Genomic DNA, 25,108 nt, shown 5'->3' with positions numbered 1-25,108 from the left:
CATTGAGCATGTTTGGGACTGGATGAAGCGTTTTCTCACGCGGTCTGCACGTCCAGCACGAACGCTGGTCCAACTGAGGCGCCAGGTGGAAATGGCATGGCAAGCCATTCCACAGGACTACATCCAGCATCTCTACGATCGTCTCCATGGGAGAATAGCAGCCTGCATTGCTGCGAAAGGTGGATATACACTGTACTAGTGCCGAAATTGTGCATGCTTTGTTGCCTGTGTCTATGTGCCTGTGGTTCTGTCAGTGTGATCATGTGATGTATCTGACCCCAGGAATGTGTCAATAAAGTTTCCCCTTCCTGGGACAATGAATTCACGGTGTTTTTATTTCAATTTCCAGGAGTGTATTAATGAATGGAAATATACAAAAGGTGTTCGAGTGTTTCCCAAAGTAGCAATTATGCGAAGAGCAAAAGTTGCTGAATTTTGCAGCTTGAAAAGTTCAATAAAATGTTCTTTACATTTCAAATTTTTATCACAATGAACACCTTAAAGTACGGAACACTCTAACCTATTCATAAGCTACATCAATAGTTTGTGTGTTTTACACTACTGACCAGTAAAATTGCGATATCAAGAAGAAATGCAGATGATAAACGGGTATTCATTGAACAAATATATTATACTAGAACTGACATGTGATTACATTTTCAAGCAATTTGGGTGCATAGATCCTGATAAATCAGTACCGAGAACAAACAACTCTGGCCGTAATAACGGCCTTGATACGCCTGGGCATTGAGTCAAACAGAGCTTGGATGGCGTATACAGGTACAGCCGCCTATGCAGCTTCAACACGATACCACAGTTCATCAAGAGTAGTGACTGGCGTATTGTAACGAAACAGTTGCTCTGCCACCATTGACCAGACGTTTTCAATTTGTGAGAGATCTGGGGAATGTGCTGTGCAGGGCAACAGTTGAACATTTTCCATTTCCAGAAAGGCCCGTACAGGACCTGCAACATGCGGTCGTGCATTATCCTGCTGAAATGTAGGGTTTCGCACGGATCGAATGAAGGGTGGAGCCACGGGTCATAACACATCTGAAATGTAACGTCCGCTGTTCAAAGTGCCGTCAATGCGAACAAGAGTGACCGAGATGTGTAACCAATGGCACCCCATACCATCACGCCGGGTGATATGCCAGTATGGCGATGACGAATACACGCTTCCAATGTGCGTTCACCGCTATGTCCCTAAACACGGGTGCGACCATCATGATGCTGTAAACAGAACCTGGGTTCATCCGAAAAAATGACGTTTTGTCATTCGTGCACCCAGGTTCGTCGCTGAGTACACCACTGCAGGCGCTCCTGTCTGTGATGCAGCGTCAAGTATAACTGCAGCCATGGTCTCCGAGCTGATAGTCCATGCTCCTGCAAACGTCGTCGAACTGTTCATGCAGATAATTGTTGCCTTGCAAATGTTGACATCTGTTGACTCAAGGATCTAGACGTGGCTGCACGATCCGTTACAGCCATGCAGATAAGATGCCTCTCATCTCGACTGCTAGAGATACGATGTCGTTGGGATCCAGCACGGCGTTCCGTATTACCCTCCTGAACCCACCGATTCTATATTCTGCTAACAGTCATTGGATCTTGACCAACGCGAGCAGCTATGTCGCGATACGAGAAACCGTAATCGCGATAGGCTACAATCCGACCTTTATTAAAGTCGGAAACGCGATGGTACGCATTTCTCCTCCTTACACGAGGCATCACAACAACGTTTCACTAGGCAAGGCCGATTCAACTGTGTATGAGAAATCGGTTGGAAACTTTGCTTATTTGAGCACGTTGTAGGTGTCGCCACCGGCGCCAACCTTATGTGAATGCTCTGAAAAACTAATCATTTGCGTATCATAGCATCTTCTTCTTGTCGGTTAAATTTCGCGTTTGTAGTACGTTATCTTCGCTGTGTAGCAATTTTAATGGCCAGTAGTGTATATGTTGCACAGAACTGAATATACTGTGTTTCATTTTGCAGAGAACCACTTGTTAATTCTGTGACGAACGTTATTAACTTTTTTCTTCGTCTTTTCTCTGAATCGATAGCATTAGAGACAACATTTTCAGCAGTTCCACAGAAATAATTTACAGCAATAACAAATGTGAAGACGAGCCCTCCTCAGCTTGACACCTCGTTCCGACAGACCTGCCACTTATTGACACCGAACGACATAAACACAGCAGCCTGTTGTATTCTGCGTTTTTGACACTATTTCCTTCGAAATTTGTCGCGAATCGAGAAACAAAATAATTCTAATGGTTATGTGTTATGTTAATATATGAATATGAAAATGTAACTGTAATTTTTAAATTATCGGTGTTTGGACTTGTTTGATTCTTTTCTTGTTTTGTCCTAGATTTCCATTTTTATTTAACTGTTACACCCAACCGCTGTTATAAACCATTTTAAATTTTCTTGTCCTTATTTGCCTCAAGTATTTTTCTCCTGTTTTGCTCCTTCCGGGGCAATCCTGGGTTCCAAGGCAGGTATCCCACTAACCTGTTCCTTTTGCTCGTGAGCGTCTACATTATACGTCGTTCCTGGCTTACTACACACATTAAAAAGAGTTTTGCATCCTTCCGTTCCCAGAATTTCTGAAGATAGACGTTGACAGTGTATATTGTATCACAGACAAAGTCTCTCTGACTGTTCAGAGATGTCACTTAACCCGGCCAAAGATGGAAACAGCCATGAATGAGCAGCGCCTAGCAGACGGAGGGTGTCCGACAGGCGATCAGTTCCAGTCATTCCACCAGGAAGGAGGTACAAGGTTAGTGTCTACTGTAGTTCAACCGTGCCTAGACGGTCAATACGGTTCGATCGTGTCCGCATTGTTACTTTGTGCCAGGAAGGAGCTCCACAAGAGAAGTGTCCAGGAGTCTCGTATTGAACCAAAGCGATGTTGCAGGAGATACAGAGAGGCAGGAACTGTCGATGACATGCCTCGCTCGGGCCGTCCAAGGGCTACTGCTGAAGTGAATTGCCGCTACCTACCGATTATGGCTCGTAGGAACCTTGGCAGCAGCGACACCGTGTTGAATAATGCTTTTCCTGCAGCCACAGGACGTCGTGTTACGACTCAAACTGTGCGCAATAGGCTGCAAAATGCGCAACTTCACTCCCGACGTCAATGACGTGGTCCATTTTTGCAACCACGAGACCATGCAACGCTGTACAAATGTGCCCAAGAACGTGCCGAACGGACCCGTCAGGATTGGCCTCACGTTCCCTTCACCGATGAGTGTCGCATATACCTTCAACCAGAAAATCGTCGGAGACGTGTTTGGAGGCAACCTCGTCAGGCTGAACGCCTTGGACACACTGTCCAGTGGATGCAGCAAGGTGGAGGTTCTCCGCTGTTTTGGGGTGGCATTATGTCGGGCCGACGCACGCCGCTGGTGGACATGGAAGGTGCCGTAACGGCTATGAGATAGGTGATTGCCATCCTCCGACCGATAGTGCAATCATATCGGTAGCATATTGGCGAGGCATTCATCTTCATGGACGACAATTCGTGCCCTCATCTTGTGAATGACTTCCTTCAGGATAGCGACATCGCTTGACTCCAGACACGAACCCTATCGAACGTGTCTGGGATAGATTGAAAAGCACTGTTTATGGACGACGTGACCCACCAACCACTCTGAGGGATCTACGCCGAATCACCGTTGAGAAGTGGGACAATCTGAACCAACAGTGCCTTGATGAACTTGTGGATAGTATGCCACGACGAATACAGGCATGCATCATTGCAAGAGGACGTGCTACTGGTTATTAGAGGTACCGGTGCGTACAGCAATCTGGACCACCATCTCTGAAGGTCTCGCTGTATGGTGGTACAACATCCAATGTGTGGTTTTCATGAGCAATAAAAAGGGTGGAACTGATGTTTGTGTTGATCTCTATTCTAATTTTCCATATAGGTTCCGGAACTCTCAAAACCGAGGTGATGCAAAAGTTTTTTTGATGTGTGCATATTCATCACTTTTCCGTCGCATAATTTATCTGTCAGCTTATCAGGAACGATCAAAAAGTTTCCATTCGAGGGCTGTGCAGTCCTGAGACTGTATGCCATTCGGGCAAAATCACGGTGAATATTTAGGCAGTCATTAAAACGCCGTGTCCTGCTGGGTGAAGAAATTCGCAAGTGCCTGTTATACATCCTCGTGCAACAAGAATCGTCGTCATTCGGGGTCTGTTTTAAGGCAGCGAAGCCATCATAGTTGTATGGGGAGGGATCAAGACTCCAGGACATTTGCGTTATGGGGACGTGAGTTATGATGAAGCAGCAGAATCGCTTGGCGTAGCCTTCCCGGACGGTGATTTCCAGTAGTCATGCCGCCCAATACACATTCTTCATTCTCCGGTGCATATCTGTTGGTGTTTGTTCTTTTTTAGCGAAGAAAAGGTTGTTGGTCCTGATTGGACGAAGTTGGTAATTTTGTCGCCATAGTTTACGTTTCCGCAATTAACGCAACCACGTCGTAAAGACACCAATGCCACACTAATCTCTTTCCATAATACCGGTGCTTATATACCCACATCGGAGTCGTGCTATGTTGCATATACGCTGCCGCAACGCCCTCAAACGCAAACTTTTGATTGTCTCTTAAAATTCTGAACCTTCTTCGTTTATACCATGTTTCAAATGTATCCAGTTAATTTCTCTGCAGTTTTAAGATTTCCCACTTTTCACTTTCATAGAATAAAATTTCAGGAACCTCTTCCACGTTTCCATATCAATATATGATATCAGTGGATACCTCTATATTGAAGAAATATTCCTTCGCCAGTAACAATCTACATGACATGTTAAATGTACAGAGATTCTGAATGAAATGCTTGCGGCCGTCAAACAATGTATGAAGCCTTCAACGACTAAAGTAGTAGTAGCTCTTTCATAAGATCAAAAAAATTCTGGTCATATATGAAGGTTGTGGCTCCTAAGTTAATGTTCAGACACTCGTAGAAGGGGGAACTGAAATTATGGTAGCAAAGCAAAATCAGGAACGCTAAGCTCCGTGGAGAAATGCTCGTTTACACGAGTAATTCCCGGAGTATTGCCCCATTTAAGGCTCTCAGCACTAAAAAAATCAATGACTAAGGTATTAGTGCCAGTGCTGTTGAGAAAAAAATCGCATATATTGAACGGCTCTACAGGGCCTGATAGAATCCTTATCAGATTCCTTAGCGAATTAGCGGCTGGTTAGGTCTTCTTTTAACCACAATTTGCATAGATCCTTCGAACAGTTACCTTGCTCAACAGCTGGAAGAAAACACAGGTCAAACAGGTCCCAAGGAAGATAGCAAAAGTGATCCACAATACTTCTGTCGAATAGCCTTGACATCCATTTGTTGTAGAGTCTTAGAACGTTTTCTGGACTCAAATGTAATGAAGCATCTAGAACGGAACTATCTCCTTCATGCAAACAAGCATGGATTCCGAACACATCCATCATGTGGAACCCAATTCGCACTTTTTTCACCTTACATCCTGAAAGCCAAGGACTAAGGTAGTCAGGGAAATTCAGTATTTCTTGATATCCAAAAAGCATTTGGCTTAGTACCAAACCTACTCTTATCATCAAAAATTCTGGGTTTCAAGAGAAACTTGTAACTAAATAGCGGATTTGTTGGCAGGAAGAATGGAGCATATTATTTTCGATGGAGAGTCATCGATGGGTCCAGAAACTTCAGGTGTGCCGCAGGGAAGTGTGTTGGGACCTTTGATGTTCATGTTGTATGTTAGTAGCTTTGCAGATAACATTAATAGTAACCTCAGACTTTTCGCAGAGGATGCTGTTATATGTCTGTAAAAAGCTGCACTAATATGTAATCCGAGTTGATAGGATTCCAGAGTGGTGCAAAGATTGCCCACGCGTTTTACATGTTCAAAAATGTAAAATTATATATTTCGTAAAACGAAGAAACATAATATCCTTTCACTACAGTATCAGTGAGTCGCAACTGTAATCGGCCAACTCCAGCAGTATATTGGTGTAAAAATATTGTGGAGGGGGGGGGGGGGAGATTTCAATGGGACGGCGACATAGTGATAGATAAAGCAGGTGTAGACCTCTGTCCATTGATATGATGTTAGGGAAATACAGTCAGTCTTCAATGAAGAGTGCTTACGAAACACTGGTGCGACACGCCCTAGAATATTGCTCAAGTATGTTGGACCCATGCCAAAAAGGAGTAATATATTGAATGTATACAGAAGAGGGCAGCACGAATGGTCACAGGTTTATTAGATTTGTGGAAGAGTGGGACAGAGATGCTGAAGAAATTCAACTGATAGACTCTTGAAGATAGATATAAACTATCCCGAGAAAGCCTACTTACAAAGTTTCAGGAATCGGTTTGCATAGGGATCGAGATGACAAGATTAAATCAGTTACATCACACACAGAGGAATTTGAACAATCATTCTTCACGCACTCCATTCGTGAATGGAACGGAAAGGAGGAGGAGGAGGAGGAGGAGATTGGTGTTTAACGTTCCATCGACAGCGAGGTCATTGAGATGGAGAAAATGCTAGGGTTAGGGAAGGACGAGGAAGGCAACCGGCCGTGATCTTTCAAAAGAGCCAACCTGGCATTTGCCTTAAATAATTTAGGGAAATAAGGGTAAACCTAAATCAGGGTGGCCAGATATGGGTTTCAACTGTCGTCCTCATGATGCGAATCCAGTGTGCTAACCACTGCGCTGCCTCGCTTAGTGGAAGGGGAAGGTGTCCTAGTAACTGGTAGAATTAGAAAGTACCTGCTGCCATGCATTTCACGGTTATTTGCTGAGTGTGGATATAGATGTACATGCGATACTTTCCTTACTTGCTCAATCCCGTGTGACCTGGTTTCCTAAATGGATGAATCGTTTTACTTCTTCTGCTGATGTGTCTTACATGGATTGTGAGCATCTTATTCCATTTTACGCTATCGGAGTCCACAAATTACTAAGCTCAATGACAGATTTGCTTGTCTTATGCCTTTTCCCTTCCAGTAACCAAACGGATCTTGATCGAGTATTTTCCATATCGACAGTAAATGAGTTTGTACCTACAGATTAAAAAAAATATATATATATAATGCACTAACTGTTACCTAATGTATAGCAATACTTTTACTGTAATGAGTGATGCTAAGTAAGCTATTTTACGTGTGATAACATCAGCTGCCTTCACTTGTCTGCCTGTTCGGGTAGCCGGCCGGGGTGGCCGAGCGGTTCTAGGCGCTACAGTCTGGAAACGCGCGACCGCTACGGTCGCAGGTTCGAATCCTGCCTCGGGCATGGATGTGTGTGATGTCCTTATGTTGGTTAGGTTTAAGTAGTTCTAAGTTCTAGGGGACTGATGACCTGAGAAGTTAAGTCCTATAGTGCTCAGAGCCATATGAACCATTTTTGAACCTGTTCGGGAATACAGAGCTTGTGATGTACAGCCGCCCCCCCTCCCTCCCCCCCTCCCAGGTTGCCCCAAATCATGACGTGGTGGCACACGCAGTATCGATGCCGAGCAGTGTGTGGAAAGGGGCACGCATCTGTGCTTTTTGCTACTGAAGTAACGACACATTATGCAACAAATTTAATAATGTCTTTAACATGGTTTATGTTCACTGATGTAAAACAAGTTGTTTCATTGCTATTTCACCCTATTAGGCGTCGACATCTCTTTAACTTTCTACTATAGCTTATGTTGTTCCTCCGTCCATATATATCTCCATTGAAAATTTAAAAGAAATTGGTTCAGTGGTTTAATCGTGAAAACGTAGGATAGTTACTCTTGCATTAATGGTATTATTATGGAAGTACCAATTACACGCTTTGAGAATTCTGATTGCATTGTATTCACAACATAGAGAGTCATGTTATGTACGACATACCAGCCAGTAAAAGCATTTTCACAAATATGACATTGTTCGGAAGTAAGAGAGTAAATATCTTTTTGTAAGAGTAAAATACTTACCTAATTCACGTTATATTCTTCACACCAATAAATGTTTTGTGCTACGCATTTCATAAAGTAGCTTATGTTCGTCCTCAAAATTCAAGCTATCTCCGTACCAAATTTTATCAAAATCATGTGAGTCGTTTACTCGCGAAAAGATAACAAACATACTTTCTCATTTATAATATTAGTGTGGATTTTAAAGGAAAGTCAATTAGGAATCTTTTGCTGTTGTACGTATAAATAGTCAACAGCCGATGTAAAAGTATGATATGTATCCGAATACATTGGAAGATGACCAGGTAAGATTCGGAGAGCTGCCTGCATTACTAAATTAAATAAAAAGAAATGTGAATAAGAACGACGTGCATTTATCACTGTGACTTCCCGACAGATTAACACTGTGTGCCAGGCTGCGATTCGAACCCGAAACCTTGCTTTCTGCGGACAGTGCTCTTGCTGCCTGAGCTATCCAGCCTCTCGAGCAGCCATCGCCGGTTCTCTCTAGCCTGTACCTCTCTCATTTTCATTCTGTTTAAATGTGTGTTAATGGAAACTGATAACTGTAAACATCCACAGATCGACAAAGCATTATCTGTCCAAAGCCACAATGTGTCTTTGTTTTGTTACAGACCAGTTCCAGGTACTGAAAGAGCGACGTGGACTTATTACCAGGGCCCTGCATTCAAGAGCTGCACAAAATCAGAGTAAGTGTTTCTATACAGCGTACAGTGCGAGGTCCAGCAGAGGAATTCTGAGCTTTCCCGTCTTGCAGCCGGCCGTTGTGGCTGTGCAGTCGTAGGCGCTTCAGTCTGGAACCACGTGACCGCTACAGTCGCAGGTTAGAGTCCTGCCTCTGGCATAGGTGTGTGTGATGTACCTAGGTTACTTAGGTTTAAGTAGTTTAAGTTCTAGGGGACTGATGACCTCAGATCTTAAATCCCATAGTGCTCAGAGCCATTTGAACCGTCTTGCAACGTCTGAACAATCTATCTCACAAGTAGTAACCATATACGTGAGCTGCAGCTGAAAGTGGAAATCGAAACGCGACACTGCCAGGTTGCCTGGCCAAAACAAGTGAAATACCCGGAAGGGAAGGAAGAAACGAAATGAATCTTTAAGGATTGGGAGCTATGTGATACTATTGCAGTAACTAGAAAATAGAGTTATATTTCCAAACATCATAGCAGTTTGAGACGTAACACGTGAGATCGCAGGTTGTCCGAATGTGCCATTGTGGCCTCGGAGTTCTTTCTGAGAGTACCAGCGGTGAGCGGAAGTCATAACAGGTGTTCCCCGTACACCGTGGTGCCAGGAGCAACACCACAGTACGTCTCCAAAATATTACGGAAAATGTGACCGACCTGTCACCGGGTCGCCGCCATACTCGTAGACGGTCGTCACCTGGTTAACGCAGAAATACGATTCATCGCCGAACACAAATGTCACGCCAGTTATCAGCAGTCTAGCTTTCTAGTCACGGAACCACGTCAAACGCAGCTGTTTGTGTTGCGGTGTTAATATTTACGATCTTTGTACACACTTCAAAAAAAGGTTTTGCATCACCTCGGTTCCGAGAGTTCAGGAACCAGCATGGAAAATTGGTATAAAAATCAACATAAACATCATTTCTGCTCTTTTTATTGCTCATGAAAATCACACACTGCATGTAGTACCACCATACAGCGAGACCTACAGAGGCGGTGGTCCAGAACCTCTAATACCCCGTAGCACGTCCTCTTGCATTGATACAAGTCTGTATTCGTCGTGGCATACTATCCACAAGTCCATCAAGGCACTTTTGGTTCAGACTGGCCCACTCCTCAACAGTGATTCGGCGTAGATCCCTCAGAGAGGTTGGTGGGTCACGTCGTCCATAAAAAGGCCTTTTCAATCTATCCCAGGCACGTTCTATAGGGTTCATGTCTGGAGAACATGCTAGCCACTCTAGTGGAGCGATGTCGTTATCGTGAAGGAAGTTATTCACAAGATGTGCACGATGGGGGCGCGAATTGTCGTCCATGAAGACGAATGTCTCGCCAATATGCTGCTGATATGGTTGCACTATCGGTCGGAGGATGGCATACAAGTATCGCACAGCCCTTACTCCGCCTTACACGGCCACATGCGGAGGACGTCGGCCCCACATAATGCCTCCCCAAAACAGCAGAGAACCTCCATCTTGCTGATCTCGCTGGACAGTGTGTGTAAGGCGTTCAGCCTGACCGTATTGCTTCCAAACACGCCTCCGACGATTGTCTGGTTGAAGGCATATGCGACACTCATCTTTGAAGAGATCGTGATGCCAATCCTGAGCGGTCCTTTCGGCACGTTGTTGGGTCCATCTGCATGGCGTCATGATTGTAAAGATCGTCATAGATGTCGGGAGTGAAGTCACACATCATGCAGCCTATTGCTCACAGTTCGAGTCGTAATACGACACGTCCTGTGGCTGCACGAAAAGCATTATTCAACATGGTGTCGTTGGTGTCAGGATTCCACCCAGCCATAATCCGTAGGTATCGGTCATCTACTGCGGTAGTAGCCCTTGGGTGGCCCGAGCGAGGCATGCCATCGACAGTTCCTGTCTCTCGGTATCTCCTCATGTCCGAAAAACATCGCTTTAGTCCCTCCTGGACACTTCCCTTATTGAGAGCCCTTCGTGACACAAAGTAACAATGTGGACGCGATCGAACAGCGGTATTGACGGTCTAGGCATTGTTGAATTACGGACAACATGAGCCGTGTACCTCCTTCCTGCTGGAATGACTGGATCTGATCGGCACTCGCACCCCCTCCGTCTAATAGGTGTTACTCATGCGTGGTTGTTTACATATCGGGGAGGGTTTAATGATATCTATGAACAGTCAAAGGGACTATGTCTGTGATGCAATATACACAGTCGACATCTATCTTCAGGAGTACTGGAAACCGGGGAGATGAAAACTTTTTTTGATGTGTATACATTACCAGAGCGCAACCGACTGCTCTGAGTGAAATGTAAGAGGGGACCTAGACAATCTAATAGGGCTTTTTGTACCGTTACGATATTAACAATAACAAGCCACCGGTGTCGGCGATCTCTGTCCGGACCATAGCGTTATTTTTCTATTCAGCCGAGCTTTGGTATTCACTCGAAACAAGCGCAGATGTCTTACGCAGCTTCCGGTGTAGAAATCAACATTTCATTGCGTTACTCCCTCCTTGAGCGCCGAGTTCATAATTATACTACATAACAACATTTGACTGATATTTTACTTTTTTTTCGTGTTTACTGCTTAATTGTCTGGTGCCGATTATGAATATAATGACTGGTTATAATTAAAGTGCAGCTATTCGTGGAGGTACAGCGTGGCCTGTAATTATTGTTTTGCAGCGAAACTTTGTAGATACATTAACGCGGTAATGCGGAACCGATTCACACTTGAAAAAACAAAAAAACAAAAAATAGTTCTTGTTGTGGCCGCCAGGAGCAAATCTGGCTCTGTACACTAGTGAAACTACACTACTTAGTGAAACTACACTACTGACCATTAAAATTGCTACACCAAGAAGAAATGGAGATGATAAACGGGTTTCATTGGACAAATATATTATGCAAGAACTGACATGTGATTACATTTTCAAGCAATTTGGGTACATAGATTGTGGGAAATCAGTACCCAGAACAACCACCTCTGGCCGTAATAACGGCCTTGATACGCCTGGGCATTGAGTCAAACAGAGCTTGGATGGCATGTACAGGTACAGCTGCCCATGCAGCTTCAACATGATACCACAGTTCATTAAGAGTAGTGACTGACGTATTGTGACGAGCCAATTGCTCAGCCACCATTGACCAGACGTTTTCAATTGGTGAGAGATCTGGAGAATGTGCTGTGTAGGGTAGCAGTCGAACATTTTCTGTATCCAGAAAGGCCCTCGCAGGACCTGCATCATGCGGTCGTACATTATCCTGCTGAAATGTAGGGTTTCGCAGGGATCGAATGAAGGGTAGAGACACAGGTCGTAACACATCTTAAATGTGACGCCCACTGTTCAAAGTGCCGTCAATGCGAACAAGAGTGACCGAGACGTGTAACCAAAGGCACCCCATACCATCACGCCGGGTGATACGCCAGTATGGCGATGGCGAATACACGCTTCTAATGTGCGTCCACCGCGATGTCGCCAAACACGGATGTGACCACAATAATGCTGTAAACAGAACCTGGATACATCCGAAAAAATGAGGTTTTGGCATTCGTGCACCCAGGTTCGTCGTTGTGTTGCAAACGTCCCTAACTTTGACTCAGGGGTCGAGACGTGGCTGCACGATCCGTTACAGCCATGCGGATAAGATGCCTGTCATCCCGAGTGCTAGTAATACGAGGCCGTTGGGATCCAGCACGGCGTTCCGTATTACCCTCCTGAACCCACCGATTCCATATTCTGCTAACAGTAATTGAATCTCGACCAACGCGAGCAGCAATGTCGCGAGACGATAAACCGCAATCGCTATAGGCTACAATCCGACCTTTATCAAAGTTGGAAACGTGATGGTACGGATTCCTCCTCCTTACACGAGGCATCATAATAACGTTTCACCAGGCAGCGCCGTTCAACTGCTGTTTGTGTATGAGAAATCGGTTGGAAACTTTGCTTATGTCAGCACGTTGTAGGTATCGCCACCGGCGCCAACCTTGCGTGAATGCTCTGAAAAGCTAATCATTTGCATATCACAGCATCTTCTTCCTGTCGGTCGAATTTCGCGTCTGTAGCACGTCATCTTCGTGGTGTAGCAATTTTAATGGCTAATAATGTAGTTTATGTGAACGGCAGCAGTTACGGTGCTGTTTTGAGAGAATGTCGCTGGCTGAAAGATCTGAGCAGAAACACGATGTCCTCATATCGTTTAACGAAGATGATAATGGAATTCGGAATGACGTATGACCTAGGTGTGGCAGTTGGAAGAAGAAGGCGTCCTACCGCGGTGGAAGTCCTTGACGAGATCGCCGTTAATGTAACGGACCGTGCGGCACGTTCTCCAGGCAGTGGTAGTGCTTGTGCAGTGTCACGAGGATTGTTCATCCCGTCGTCAGCAGTACGGGAAGATTTGAGGTCTATTTTACACTGCCACCCGTACAAGATCCAGACGGTGCAGCAACTGAAACCTCATGATCCGCAGCAACGTTCTGAATTTGCCCTTAAGCTTCTGACACAGATCGAAGTTGATGACACACGGCCGGGAAATATTCTGTGGAGTAACGAGGCACATTTTACCCTAGAGGGTGCAGTGAATAGATAGAACTGCCGAATTTAGGGTACTGTCAAAGAGCCACTGCAGTTTCCGTGTGTGACTGTGTGGTGTGGATTCAAAAGTATCTTTATTGTCGGTCGATTCTAATTTGAAATGAATAACCCCAGGGGGCCTGTCAGGCGTACCGTGACGTCAACACGTTGTCTAGCCTCCTCGTACAGCAAGTGATTCCCGCTTTGGAACAGCACAGCTGTGTGGAAACCACTGTTCACGCAAGATTTGGCAACAAGTCATGTCTCTCACCCCTGTGAAAGATTTGCTTCACGCAAACTCCCACGGAAGTGTTTCCTCCACAGATTTTCCTGATGCATGGCCTGGAAGGTCACCTGAATCCATGTGAATTTCGGCTCTGTAGACATCTAAAACAACGCGTTTAACGTACACATTCGGTTTCTACCTGATCTGAAGGCCAGTATACAGGAATACATTTCTTCGATTCCACTGAAACTGCTACGAGCAACTGTTCATCACAAAGTTTTACGGATGAAGCATTCGTCATCTCCAGTACTCACATTAAACAATTTGTGTAAGTAGTAATTATTAATGAACTCAAAATTATGCCTCTCTCACCTGACTCACCTTTCCTGCTCACGTCCTGTTCCTAATCCACTACACATGGAAAACAAATTCTCTACGTCTTTCTTGCATACACAATGCCAGATTTGCACCTGGCTGCCAAAATTGAAACTATTCCTTTTCCACCGCAAATCGGTTCCATACGACAACTACAGCCTACACTGAACCTCTGTGAGTAGCTGCACTTTAATTATAACCAGCCGGTGTAAGACGTTTTTCGTAAGTATCAATATTATGCATGTTATAATGATTTTTTTCTATTTTCTTAAGAGCTACTAATATTGCATTCTTATTTAATATGACTAGAGTCCTGTAGAAGAAATGTAACAAGAATTGCTGGGCATAAGTGACAAAATATTGAGTAACACCGAATCTTCATTCAACAATGGTGAGATTCAAAAATACACATTTGATCGACTTTTCCTCTTGCGTTCTTCTGACCCCTCCGATCGGAGTTTACCCCACACGTACTTTCCCTTCGTAGCACGTACGTAGAATGTGAGGTTTGGTGAGGACTCCCCCGTGTAATTTTTGCTTCAGATAATATGCGGAACATTTGTCTCATGAGGGTGAGAGCCTCAATGTTTCTATCTAAACATTTGATCATTTGTTTAGCAAGGCCATGCTTAATATGAAATGGTGGTAACAGAGTATTCTACGTAGACACATGGTGTTCCCCTCTTACGTTGTGGGCACATGGAACGAGTTCTTTTTGGCCATTCTTTCTTGGTGTAGTGCTGCTATCCCACAGGCAAAGGAAGCAAGAGTATTAGGTATAGCCACCTTGAAGCCCCAGAATATATTCCAAAATCGTCACAAACATCTAATTTGTTACATCCATATTTTAGTTTTCCCAAGAGCAGCTTAACATTTTCATAAGTCTCTTTAAGCGGTAAAGTCATCTACTTGTATGAAAACTTGTCTCCATAGTGAAGTAGGACAGCATTGAGACGTCTACTTGAACAGTCCATAAAAATACGCCATTAATCTGGTTCTTGAGGAATCTTAATGGCCGGCCGCGGTGGTCTCGCGGTTCTAGGCTCGCAGTCCGAAACCGTGCGACTGCTACGGTCGCAGGTTCGAATCCTGCCTCGGGAATGGCTGTGTGTGATGTCCTTAGGTTAGTTAGGTTTAAGTAGTTCTAAGTTCTAGGGGACTGATAACCACAGGAGTTGAGTCCCATAGTGCTCAGTGCTAATTGAACAATTTTTTTTTTAATCTTAATGTTTCCAAAGAAACCATTAACATCACAACAAAAGAACAATCCTAAAAAAACAAAGATTTCCGTACGTTTGGTAGAAGCATACAAATCCCCACGGCGTACCTTGTATTTTGTTGTTTTATAGGATTTTTAGAGCAAGTTATATAGCTTCAGACGGGGTGCAAGAAGTTCAGCCTTTGATTTGGTTACTTGCAACTTCCTAACAAGATCATCCAACTTCAGCTGATTTAAGAGCCTCAGTTCCATATTTCTGTCATCATTTAAATTGAAATCACTGTCATGAATTGAATTTGTCTCTGCCTCCTTTTCACTAGTATGCAGTTTCGGCGGTGGCGGAATTGGCAGCTCTTCACTATTGGGTACTGTAGCAACAGACGACGGTACGCTAGGATATAGAATATTCTGTTCTGGTGTTGGTACTTATGTAATGTGTAACATCCACCACACAGAAATAACAGTTGTCTTCTCGGCCGCTGTGACCGAGCGGTTCTAGGCGCTTCAGTCTGGAATCGCGAGACCACTACGGTCGCAGCTTCGAATCCTGCCTCAGGCATGGATGTGTCTGATGTCCTTAGGTTGGTTACGTTTAAGTAGTTTTAAGTTCTAGGGGACTGATGACCTCAGATGTTCAGTCCCATAGTGCTCAGAGCCATTTGAACCATTTTTAACAGTTGTTTTGGTTTGTAGGCTTCTCGCCATATTCGAGGAATTGCACATCGGATATATTTTCTTGTTTCACATAGAAAACCCTCCAAAGCAGACAGGCAGCTACCGGAAGTCCCATAGGAAGCCAATGTTACGTTTTTGTCTTGAACATGACACTGAAATAAGCGCGTTACGCCTCACAGAGCTTCGTACCAGGCACAATTTTATGTCTCATTTGTTTAAATCCAATGTAATGTCCACAAACACAAAAAACATGTCTGCTGGCAATTGTCAATTTATGGATGTGGACATTTTACGGTAAAAGACCACAATGAACTTTACTTATAGCCACAGAATTATGTCTACATTAACAAACGCCAGGAAAACATTTAGTAGAAAATATCGATATAAATCGATACATGCAACAGTCCTTTTAAAGTAGTCGATGTATTCGACCCATGCACAAGTATACCACTAAAGTTAGTACGTCAAATTAGAGCGTTGTAATGATGATCACCCTGAATAACTATTGTTTTTGAATATATTACGTAGTTAACTAAACTACACTCCTGGAAATGGAAAAAAAAAACACATTGACACCGGTGTGTCAGACCACCATACTTGCTCCGGACACTGCGAGAGGGCTGTACAAGCAATGATCACACGCACGGCACAGCGGACACACCAGGAACCGCGGTGTTGGCCGTCGAATGGCGCTAGCTGCGCAGCATTTGTGCACCGCCGCCGTCAGTGTCAGCCAGTTTGCCGTGGCATACGGAGCTCCATCGCAGTCTTTAACACTGGTAGCATGCCGCGACAGCGTGGACGTGAACTGTATGTGCAGTTGACGGACTTTGAGCGAGGGCGTATAGTGGGCATGCGGGAGGCCGGGTGGACGTACCGCCGAATTGCTCAAAACGTGGGGCGTGAGGTCTCCACAGTACATCGATGTTGTCGCCAGTGGTCGGCGGAAGGTGCACGTGCCCGTCGACCTGGGATCGGACCGCAGCGACGCACGGATGCACGCCAAGACCGTAGGATCCTACGCAGTGCCGTAGGGGACCGCACCGCCACTTCCCAGCAAATTAGGGACACTGTTGCTCCTGGGGTATCGTCGAGGACCATTCGCAACCGTCTCCATGAAGCTGGGCTACGGTCCCGCACACCGTTAGGCCGTCTTCCGCTCACGCCCCAACATCGTGCAGCCCGCCTCCAGTGGTGTCGCGACAGGCGTGAATGGAGGGACGAATGGAGACGTGTCGTCTTCAGCGATGAGAGTCGCTTCTGCCTTGGTGCCAATGATGGTCGTATGCGTGTTTGGCGCCGTGCAGGTGAGCGCCACAATCAGGACTGCATACGACCGAGGCACACAGGGCCAACACCCGGCATCATGGTGTGGGGAGCGATCTCTTACACTGGCCGTACACCTCTGGTGATCGTCGAGGGGACACTGAATAGTGCACGGTACATCCAAACCGTCATCGAACCCATCGTTCTACCATTCCTAGACCGGCAAGGGAACTTGCTGTTCCAACAGGACAATGGACGTCCGCATGTATCCAGTGCCACCCAACGTGCTCTAGAAGGTGTAAGTCAACTACCCTGGCCAGCAAGATCTCCGGATGTGTCCCCCATTGAGCATGTTTGGGACTCGATGAAGCGTCGTCTCACGCGGTCTGCACGTCCAGCACGAACGCTGGTCCAACTGAGGCGCCAGGTGGAAATGGCATGGCAAGCCATTCCACAGGACTACATCCAGCATCTCTACGATCGTCTCCATGAGAGAATAGCAGCTTGCATTGCTGCGAAAGGTGGATATACACTGTACTAGTGCCGACATTGTGCATGCTCTGTTGCCTGTGTCTATGTGCCTGTGGTTCTGTCAGTGTGATCATGTGATGTATCTGACCCCAGGAATGTGTCAATAAAGTTTCCCCTTCCTGGGACAATGAAATCACGGTGTTCTTATTTCAATTTCCGGGAGTGTATTCTGTCAATGTGGACTCATAAATTGCTTACTGCCGGGGCATATTACAAGAGTTGCAGAGGGAAAGGAAATTTCGAATGTTTTTAAAATAGTATCTGGTGGTATAAAATCAGGCACTGTAGGCCGGCCGCGGTGGTCTCGCGGTTCTAGGCGCACATTCCGGAACCGTGCGACTGCTACGGTCGCAGGTTCGAATCCTGCCTCGGGCATGGATGTGTGTGATGCTCTTATGTTAGTTAGGTTTAAGTAGTTCTAAGTTCTAGGGGACTGATAACCACAGGAGTTGAGTCCCATAGTGCTCAGAGCCATTTGAACCATTTGAACTGCACTGTAGGTCGTCCTGCGCGTGTTACGGTTTCCCTTGACTTTGTGTTGAAGAGACAGGAGCAGAACTCACTGTTGGAGAGCGGTAAGTTGGGTGATGTGCAATCGTGTGAAATTACAGTACAGGACGAAGAAATGTACCGCACTGGATTGCAGGAAAAAACAGACTTCGAATGCAAGGCAAATCAGACTGCAGATACTAAAACATATGAAGTAATTATTCATGTCAAAGCACGCGGATGGCGCGTAGTCATCGCATCACCGAACCTATACTTCATGGGGGGAAAATGAGGCTGAAATATAAACTGCGATCACACAGACAGTTAAAAATACAGGACAGGTGCGAGCATATGAAATGAACATGAGCTCAAAATCTGGCAAAATCGATGTATTACAGTTATGACAGTCGACGAAATAAAGACGATTCTGAAGGACTCGGGCACCTATAGCTTTTTTTTTTTTTTTAACGAATGAAATGAGTGATTGTTTCATAATCGAACCAATGGAAATATGTTGTAGTTTGCCAGAAAAAACTAGTAAATTAACAGTTTTTCAAAAATCGTTTAAATGTTGAGAAGTATCGACATTTGAAAAAGACGGACGCTATATTCGAGCTCAGCACGTCGATTTTATGCAATAAACGCAAAGAAATGAACATAAACAGTTTTTTTGTTAATAGTCTTATGAATCTGTGAACACATGAAAGAGAAATTAAAAAAAACTGTACATAAAAATTGTTACCTGTTCAAGCCTTACAAATATCTGCTATTTTGCATGAATTATATTATAATTGAGTTCAAACATCTGTCGAAAAGAGAAATGTCTACTGTACCCTCACAAGCATTATCGTACACTAGCGGTTTGCACTATTCGTGATTCGAGAGTGAGCCGAAAAGCAATGCTTCCGAATTCTTATATGAAAAATCTCTAAGCTTTAGAAATAGTTTTTCATGTCTGGATATTTATTTCTCAACATAGCCACCCTGGCGACGAATAAATTTCTCCCAACGAGAGACCAGTTTGTTGATACTTCGCTGTAGAATATTTGACCTTTTTCACAGAGCTACAACCTCACCTCTGCTGGAACCGCTTCGTCACTATCAAAGTGAAGTCCTCGGTGTTCCTTAAGTGTTGGAAACACATGAAAATCGTATAGGGGCAAGTTGGGACTGTATGGACGATGATAAATGATAGTGAACCCGAGGCCTCGTATCGTTGCAGGTGCCGCGGCGCACGTGTTTGGTCTTGCATTGTCATGCTGATGGAGAGAGTGCTATGTATATGGAAGAGCTCATGCAGTCAGAAACTCGATTATAGCATGCCGTTTCTCATGCACCGACTTCGTTTCGTTGCACAGCGCCATCTTAGATGCTACAGTTCGGTGCCCTCTAGCGATAGATGTCTGAAAATACATAGCCATCACGAATAAAGATATATTATATTTATACCGTTTGTTTTATTTAGAAATCTTTAAGACTTTCCACATAAGAAGGCATTGCCTTCGAGCACTTCCTCGTATTAGTATAACTAGCAGATTGCGCGGCTGTTTATACGAGGTGTGACAAGAAGTAAGGCCAGTTTTTGTTTTTCTTAAAGAATCTTCATTCATCAACATCAACTTTGTCTCCTTCAATTTAATCCCTGTCAGGCATAACAGACTTGCGTCAGGGCTTTTTTCAATCTTCGAAGCTTTCCTGGAACTCATTTTCCGTTACGGTTCTCTTCAGCCTCGGAAATAGAAAGAAGTCGCAGGGGGCCATGCCTAGCGAATACGATGGCAGAGATAACATAACGGTTTTGTTTTTGCCAAAACATCACGAACAAGCATTAATGTGTGAGCGGGAGCACCATCGTGATGCAATTTCCACGAGTGGCTTTGCCAAAATTCTGCTCGTTTTCTTCGTAGCGCTTCACGAAAACGGCACACAGCTTCCACGTAGTATTCCTTATTGACCGTACGACCATAAGACAGGAACTCATTCGCTTTGCAATCGAAGAAAACATTGTGAAGAACCTTCACATGTGATCGAACTTGTCGAATGTTTTTCGATCTTGGTTCTGCAGGGTATGTCCAATGGGACGACTGGGCGCTGGTTTCGACGTCACATCCGCTTACGTTTAGTCACCTGTTACAAGTTTCTTCGGAAGTTCTGGATCTTTGTCGACTTCATTCAGCAATTCCTGAGCGATGTCTACGCGACGTTATTTGTTTCGGAACTAACTTTATTGCACCGCCTTTTATGTCTAAAACATCCGAAAAGCGGTTAATATGAGCTAACGAAAATGCCGACATCGTCAGCAATCACTCTGATGGTGGTGATTTGCCGATTTTCCAGAACCATTTTCTTTACTTCATCCACACTGTCATTAGTAATTGATGTGCTACGGCGTCGAGGGTGGTCGTCGTCTTCTACGTCTTCTCGACCTTCTTTGAAACGTTTGTACCACTCTGACTCTTGCCTTTTCGTAGCAGATTTGCTAAAACCCACAGTAAACATTTAGAATGTGGTGCTCCACTTTATTCCATTTGTCAAGCAAAATTTAATACAAATTCTTTGACCTACCTATTGAATTTAATTGATGAAAGGAGAAAATATAAAAACGCAGTAAAGGAAGCTGGCAAAAAGTAATACAAACGTCTCAAAAATGAGATCGACAGGAAGTACAAAATGGATAAGCAGGGACAGCTAGAGGACAATAGTAAGGTTGTAGAAGCTTAACTCACGAGGGGTAAGGTAGATACTGCCTACAGGAAAATTAAAAAGACCTTTGGAGAAAAGAGAGCCACTTCTATGAATATCAAGAGCTCAGATGGAAACCCAGTTCTAAGCAAAGAAGGGAAAGCAGAAAAGTGGAAGGAGTATATAGAGGGTCCATACAAGGGCGATGTACTTGAGGACAATATTAGGAAATGGAAGAGGATGTAGATGAAGATGAAATGGGAGATAAGATACTGCGTGAAGAGTTTGACAGAGCACTGAAAGACCTGAGTCGAAACAAGGCCCCGGGAGTAGACAACATTCCGTTAGAACTACTGACGGCCTTGGGAGAGCCCGTCCTGACAAAACTCTACCATGTGGTGAGCAAGATGTATAAGACAGGCGAATTATCCTCAGACTTCAAGAAGAATATAATAATTCCAATCCCAAAGAAAGCAGGTGTTGACAGTTGGGAAAATTACCGAACTATCAGTTTAATAAGTCACAGCTGCAAAATACTGACGCGTATTCTTTACAGACGAATGGAAAAACTTGTAGAAGCCGACGTCGGGGAAGATCAGTTTCGATTCCGTAGAAATGTTGGATTACGTGAGGTAATACTGACCTTACGACTTATCTTAGAAAATAGATTAAGGAAAGGCAAACCTACGTTTCTAGCATTTCTAGATTTAGAGAAAGCTTTTGACAATGTTGACTGGAATAGTCTCTTTCAAATTTTGAAGGTGGCAGGGGTTAAATACAGGGAGCGAAAGGCTATTTACAATTTGTACAGAAACCAGATGGCAGTTATAAGAGTCGAGGGACATGAAAGGGAAGCAGCGGTTGGGAAGGGAGTGAGACAGGGTTTTAGACTGTCTCCGATGTTATTCAATCTGTATTTTGAGCAAGCAGTAAAGGAAACAAAAGGAAAATTCGGAGAAGAAATAAAAACGTGATGTTCGCCGATGACATTGAAATTACGTCAGAGACAGCAAAGGACTTGGAAAAGCTGTTGAACGGAATGGACAGTGTCTTGAAAGGAGGATATAAGATGAACATCAACAAAAGCAAAACGAGAATTATGGAATGTAGTCGAATTAAGTCGGGTGATGCTGAGGGAATTTGATTAGGAAATGAGACACTTAAAGTAGTAAAGGAGTTTTGCTATTTGGGGAGCAAAATAACTGATGATGGTCGAAGTAGAGATGATATAAAACGTAGACTGACAATGGCAAGGGAAGCGTTTTTGAAGAAGAGAAATTTGTTAACATCGAGTATAGACTTAAGAGTCAGGAAGTCGTTTCTGAAAGTATTTTTATGGAGTGTAGCGAGGTATGGAAGTGAAACATGGACGATAAATAGTTTGGACAAGAAGAGAATAGAAGCTTTCGAAATGTGGTGCTATAGAAGAATGGTGAAGGTTAGATGGGTAGATCACAGAACTAATGAGGAGGTAGTGAATAGAATTGGGGAGAAGAGGAGTTTGTGGCACAACTTGACAAGAAGAAGGGACCGGTTGGTAGGACATTTTCTGAGGCATCAAGGGATCACAAATTTAGCATTGGAGGGCAGCGTGGAGGATAAAAATCGTAGAGGGAGACCAAGAGATGAATACACTAAACAGATTCAGAAGGATGTAGGTTGCAGTAAGTACGGGGAGATGAAGAAGCTTGCACATGATAGAGTACATGGAGAGCTGCATCAAACCAGTCTCAGGACTGATGACAACAGCAGCAACAACAACAACAACAACCTTTTTCTAAAGAGAAAATTCACTGAACAGTCAATAACAAATGTAACATTTTCGACTGTCAACAATAAACTACGTATTCATGTTATGTTCTGCCCTCTCGTCTAATACTGGGTGCCTAGGAAAGCGGCTTTCTCGCATCGCTAGACAACAGTTCAAGCAAATCGTATTAATGATGTTTATTACAGTAAGATAAAGGACAAAACTTCGCGTATTCACAAAGATGCGCCGCAAGCAAATGAAAGGTGCAAATAAACGTCCTTCAGCACGTACAATCCCAATGCGGGCAAAACAATAGACTTCATAAATCACTGCTGTAGCGTTCGAAGGACGGCTCGTCTTCAACTCGGGCCGCGGACATGCGTCGAGTTCTCTATATTCTCTTCGTGTAGAAGCCACTCCTGTCTCGGTGTCCTCCTAGAGAGGGGTGCACCAGCATGCTACTGGATGACGTCGTCTCACAGCCCTCTCTGCTCTTCCGTTCTTGAATCGTCGTGCCGGCGCTTGATGTTACGCCGGAACAATTCAAACTAGCTGAAATTGCAGATACACTCCTGGAAATGGAAAAAAGAACACATTGACACCGGTGTGTCAGACCCACCATACTTGCTCCGGACACTGCGAGAGGGCTGTACAAGCAATGATCACACGCACGGCACAGCGGACACACCAGGAACCGCGGTGTTGGCCGTCGAATGGCGCTAGGTGCGCAGCATTTGTGCACCGCCGCCGTCAGTGTCAGCCAGTTTGTCGTGGCATACGGAGCTCCATCTCAGTCTTTAACACTGGTAGCATGCCGCGACAGCGTGGACGTGAACCGTATGTGCAGTTGACGGACTTTGAGCGAGGGCGTATAGTGGGCATGCGGGAGGCCGGGTGGACGTACCGCCGAATTGCTCAAAACGTGGGGCGTGAGGTCTCCACAGTACATCGATGTTGTCGCCAGTGGTCGGCGGAAGGTGCACGTGCCCGTCGACCTGGGACCGGACCGTAGCGACGCACGGATGCACGCCAAGACCGTAGGATCCTACGCAGTGCCGTAGGGGACCGCACCGCCACTTCCCAGCAAATTAGGGACACTGTTGCTCCTGGGGTATCGGCGAGGACCATTCGCAGCCGTCTCCATGAAGCTGGGCTACGGTCCCGCACACCGTTAGGCCGTCTTCCGCTCACGCCCCAACATCGTGCAGCCCGCCTCCAGTGGTGTCGCGACAGGCGTGAATGGAGGGACGAATGGAGACGTGTCGTCTTCAGCGATGAGAGTCGCTTCTGCCTTGGTGCCAGTGATGGTCGTATGCGTGTTTGGCGCCGTGCAGGTGAGCGCCACAATCAGGACTGCATACGACCGAGGCACACAGGGCCAACACCCGGCATCATGGTGTGGGGAGCGATCTCCTACACTGGCCGTACACCTCTGGTGATCGTCGAGGGGACACTGAATAGTGCACGGTACATCCAAACCGTCATCGAACCCATCGTTCTACCATTCCTAGACCGGCAAGGGAACTTGCTGTTCCAACATGACATTGCACGTCCGCATGTATCCCGTGCCACCCAACGTGCTCTAGAAGGTGTAAGTCAACTACCCTGGCCAGCAAGATCTCCGGATGTGTCCCCCATTGAGCATGTTTGGGACTGGATGAAGCGTCGTCTCACGCGGTCTGCACGTCCAGCACGAACGCTGGACCAACTGAGACGCCAGGTGGAAATGGCATGGCAAGCCGTTCCACAGGACTACATCCAGCATCTCTACGATCGTCTCCATGAGAGAATAGCAGCCTGCATTGCTGCGAAAGGTGGATATACACTGTACTAGTGCCGACATTGTGCATGCTCTGTTGCCTGTGGTTCTGTCAGTGTGATCATGTGATGTATCTGACCCCAGGAATGTGTCAATAAAGTTTCCGCTCCCTGGGACAATGAATTCACGGTGTTCTTATTTCAATTTCCAGGAGTGTATATGCCAGTAATATGTGTATCAGCAAGATAAAAAAATTTGAAAAACGGAAAGTCATCGAGTAAAACAGAAGTGATTGTTGGCGATCCCCAAGGTAGTGTTATAGGCCCTTTGCTGTTACTTATCTATATAAACGATTTTGGAGACAATCTGAGCAGCCGTTTTCGGTTGTTTGCAGATGACGCTGTCGTTTATCGACTAATAAAGTCATGAGAAGATCAAAACAAACTGCAAAACGATTTAGAAGAAATATCGGAATGGCGAGAAAAGTGGCAGTTGACCTTAAATAGCCGGCCGGTGTGGCCGAGCGGTTCTAGGAGCTACAGTCTGGAACCGCGCGACCGCTACGGTCGCAGGTTCGAATCCTGCCTCGGGCATGGATGTGTGTGATGTTTTTAGGTTAGTTAGGTTTAAGTAGTTCTAAGTTCTCAGCAGTTAATTCCCATAGTGCTCAGAGCCATTTTTTGAACCTTAAATAACGAAAGTGTGAGGTCATCCACATGAGTGCTAAAAGGAACGCGTTAAACAGTGGTTACACGATAAATCAGTCTAATCTATAAGCCGTAAATTCAACTAAATACCTAGGTATTACAATTACGAACAATTTAAATTGGGAAGAACACACAGAAAATGTTGCGGGGAAGGCTAACCAAAGACTGCATTTTATTGGCAGGATACTTAG

General features: G+C 45.0%; 1 protein-coding gene across 1 annotated transcript in view; it reads left to right on the top strand.

Annotated features, from left to right (window-relative positions):
* Positions 1-25,108, top strand: part of LOC126284619 (complement factor D-like) — a 174,766-nt gene that overhangs the window by 80,396 nt on the left and 69,262 nt on the right. The window contains exon 4 of the mRNA XM_049983688.1: positions 8,600-8,674. Coding sequence (XP_049839645.1) covers positions 8,600-8,674 — 75 coding nt within the window. The remainder of the gene's footprint in view (positions 1-8,599; positions 8,675-25,108) is intronic.

The sequence above is a fragment of the Schistocerca gregaria genome, chromosome 8 (assembly GCF_023897955.1).
Source record: "Schistocerca gregaria isolate iqSchGreg1 chromosome 8, iqSchGreg1.2, whole genome shotgun sequence".
NCBI lineage: Eukaryota > Metazoa > Arthropoda > Insecta > Orthoptera > Acrididae > Schistocerca > Schistocerca gregaria.
Note: the sequence above shows the minus strand (reverse complement) of the source record. Positions and strands in the feature narration are given on the sequence as shown.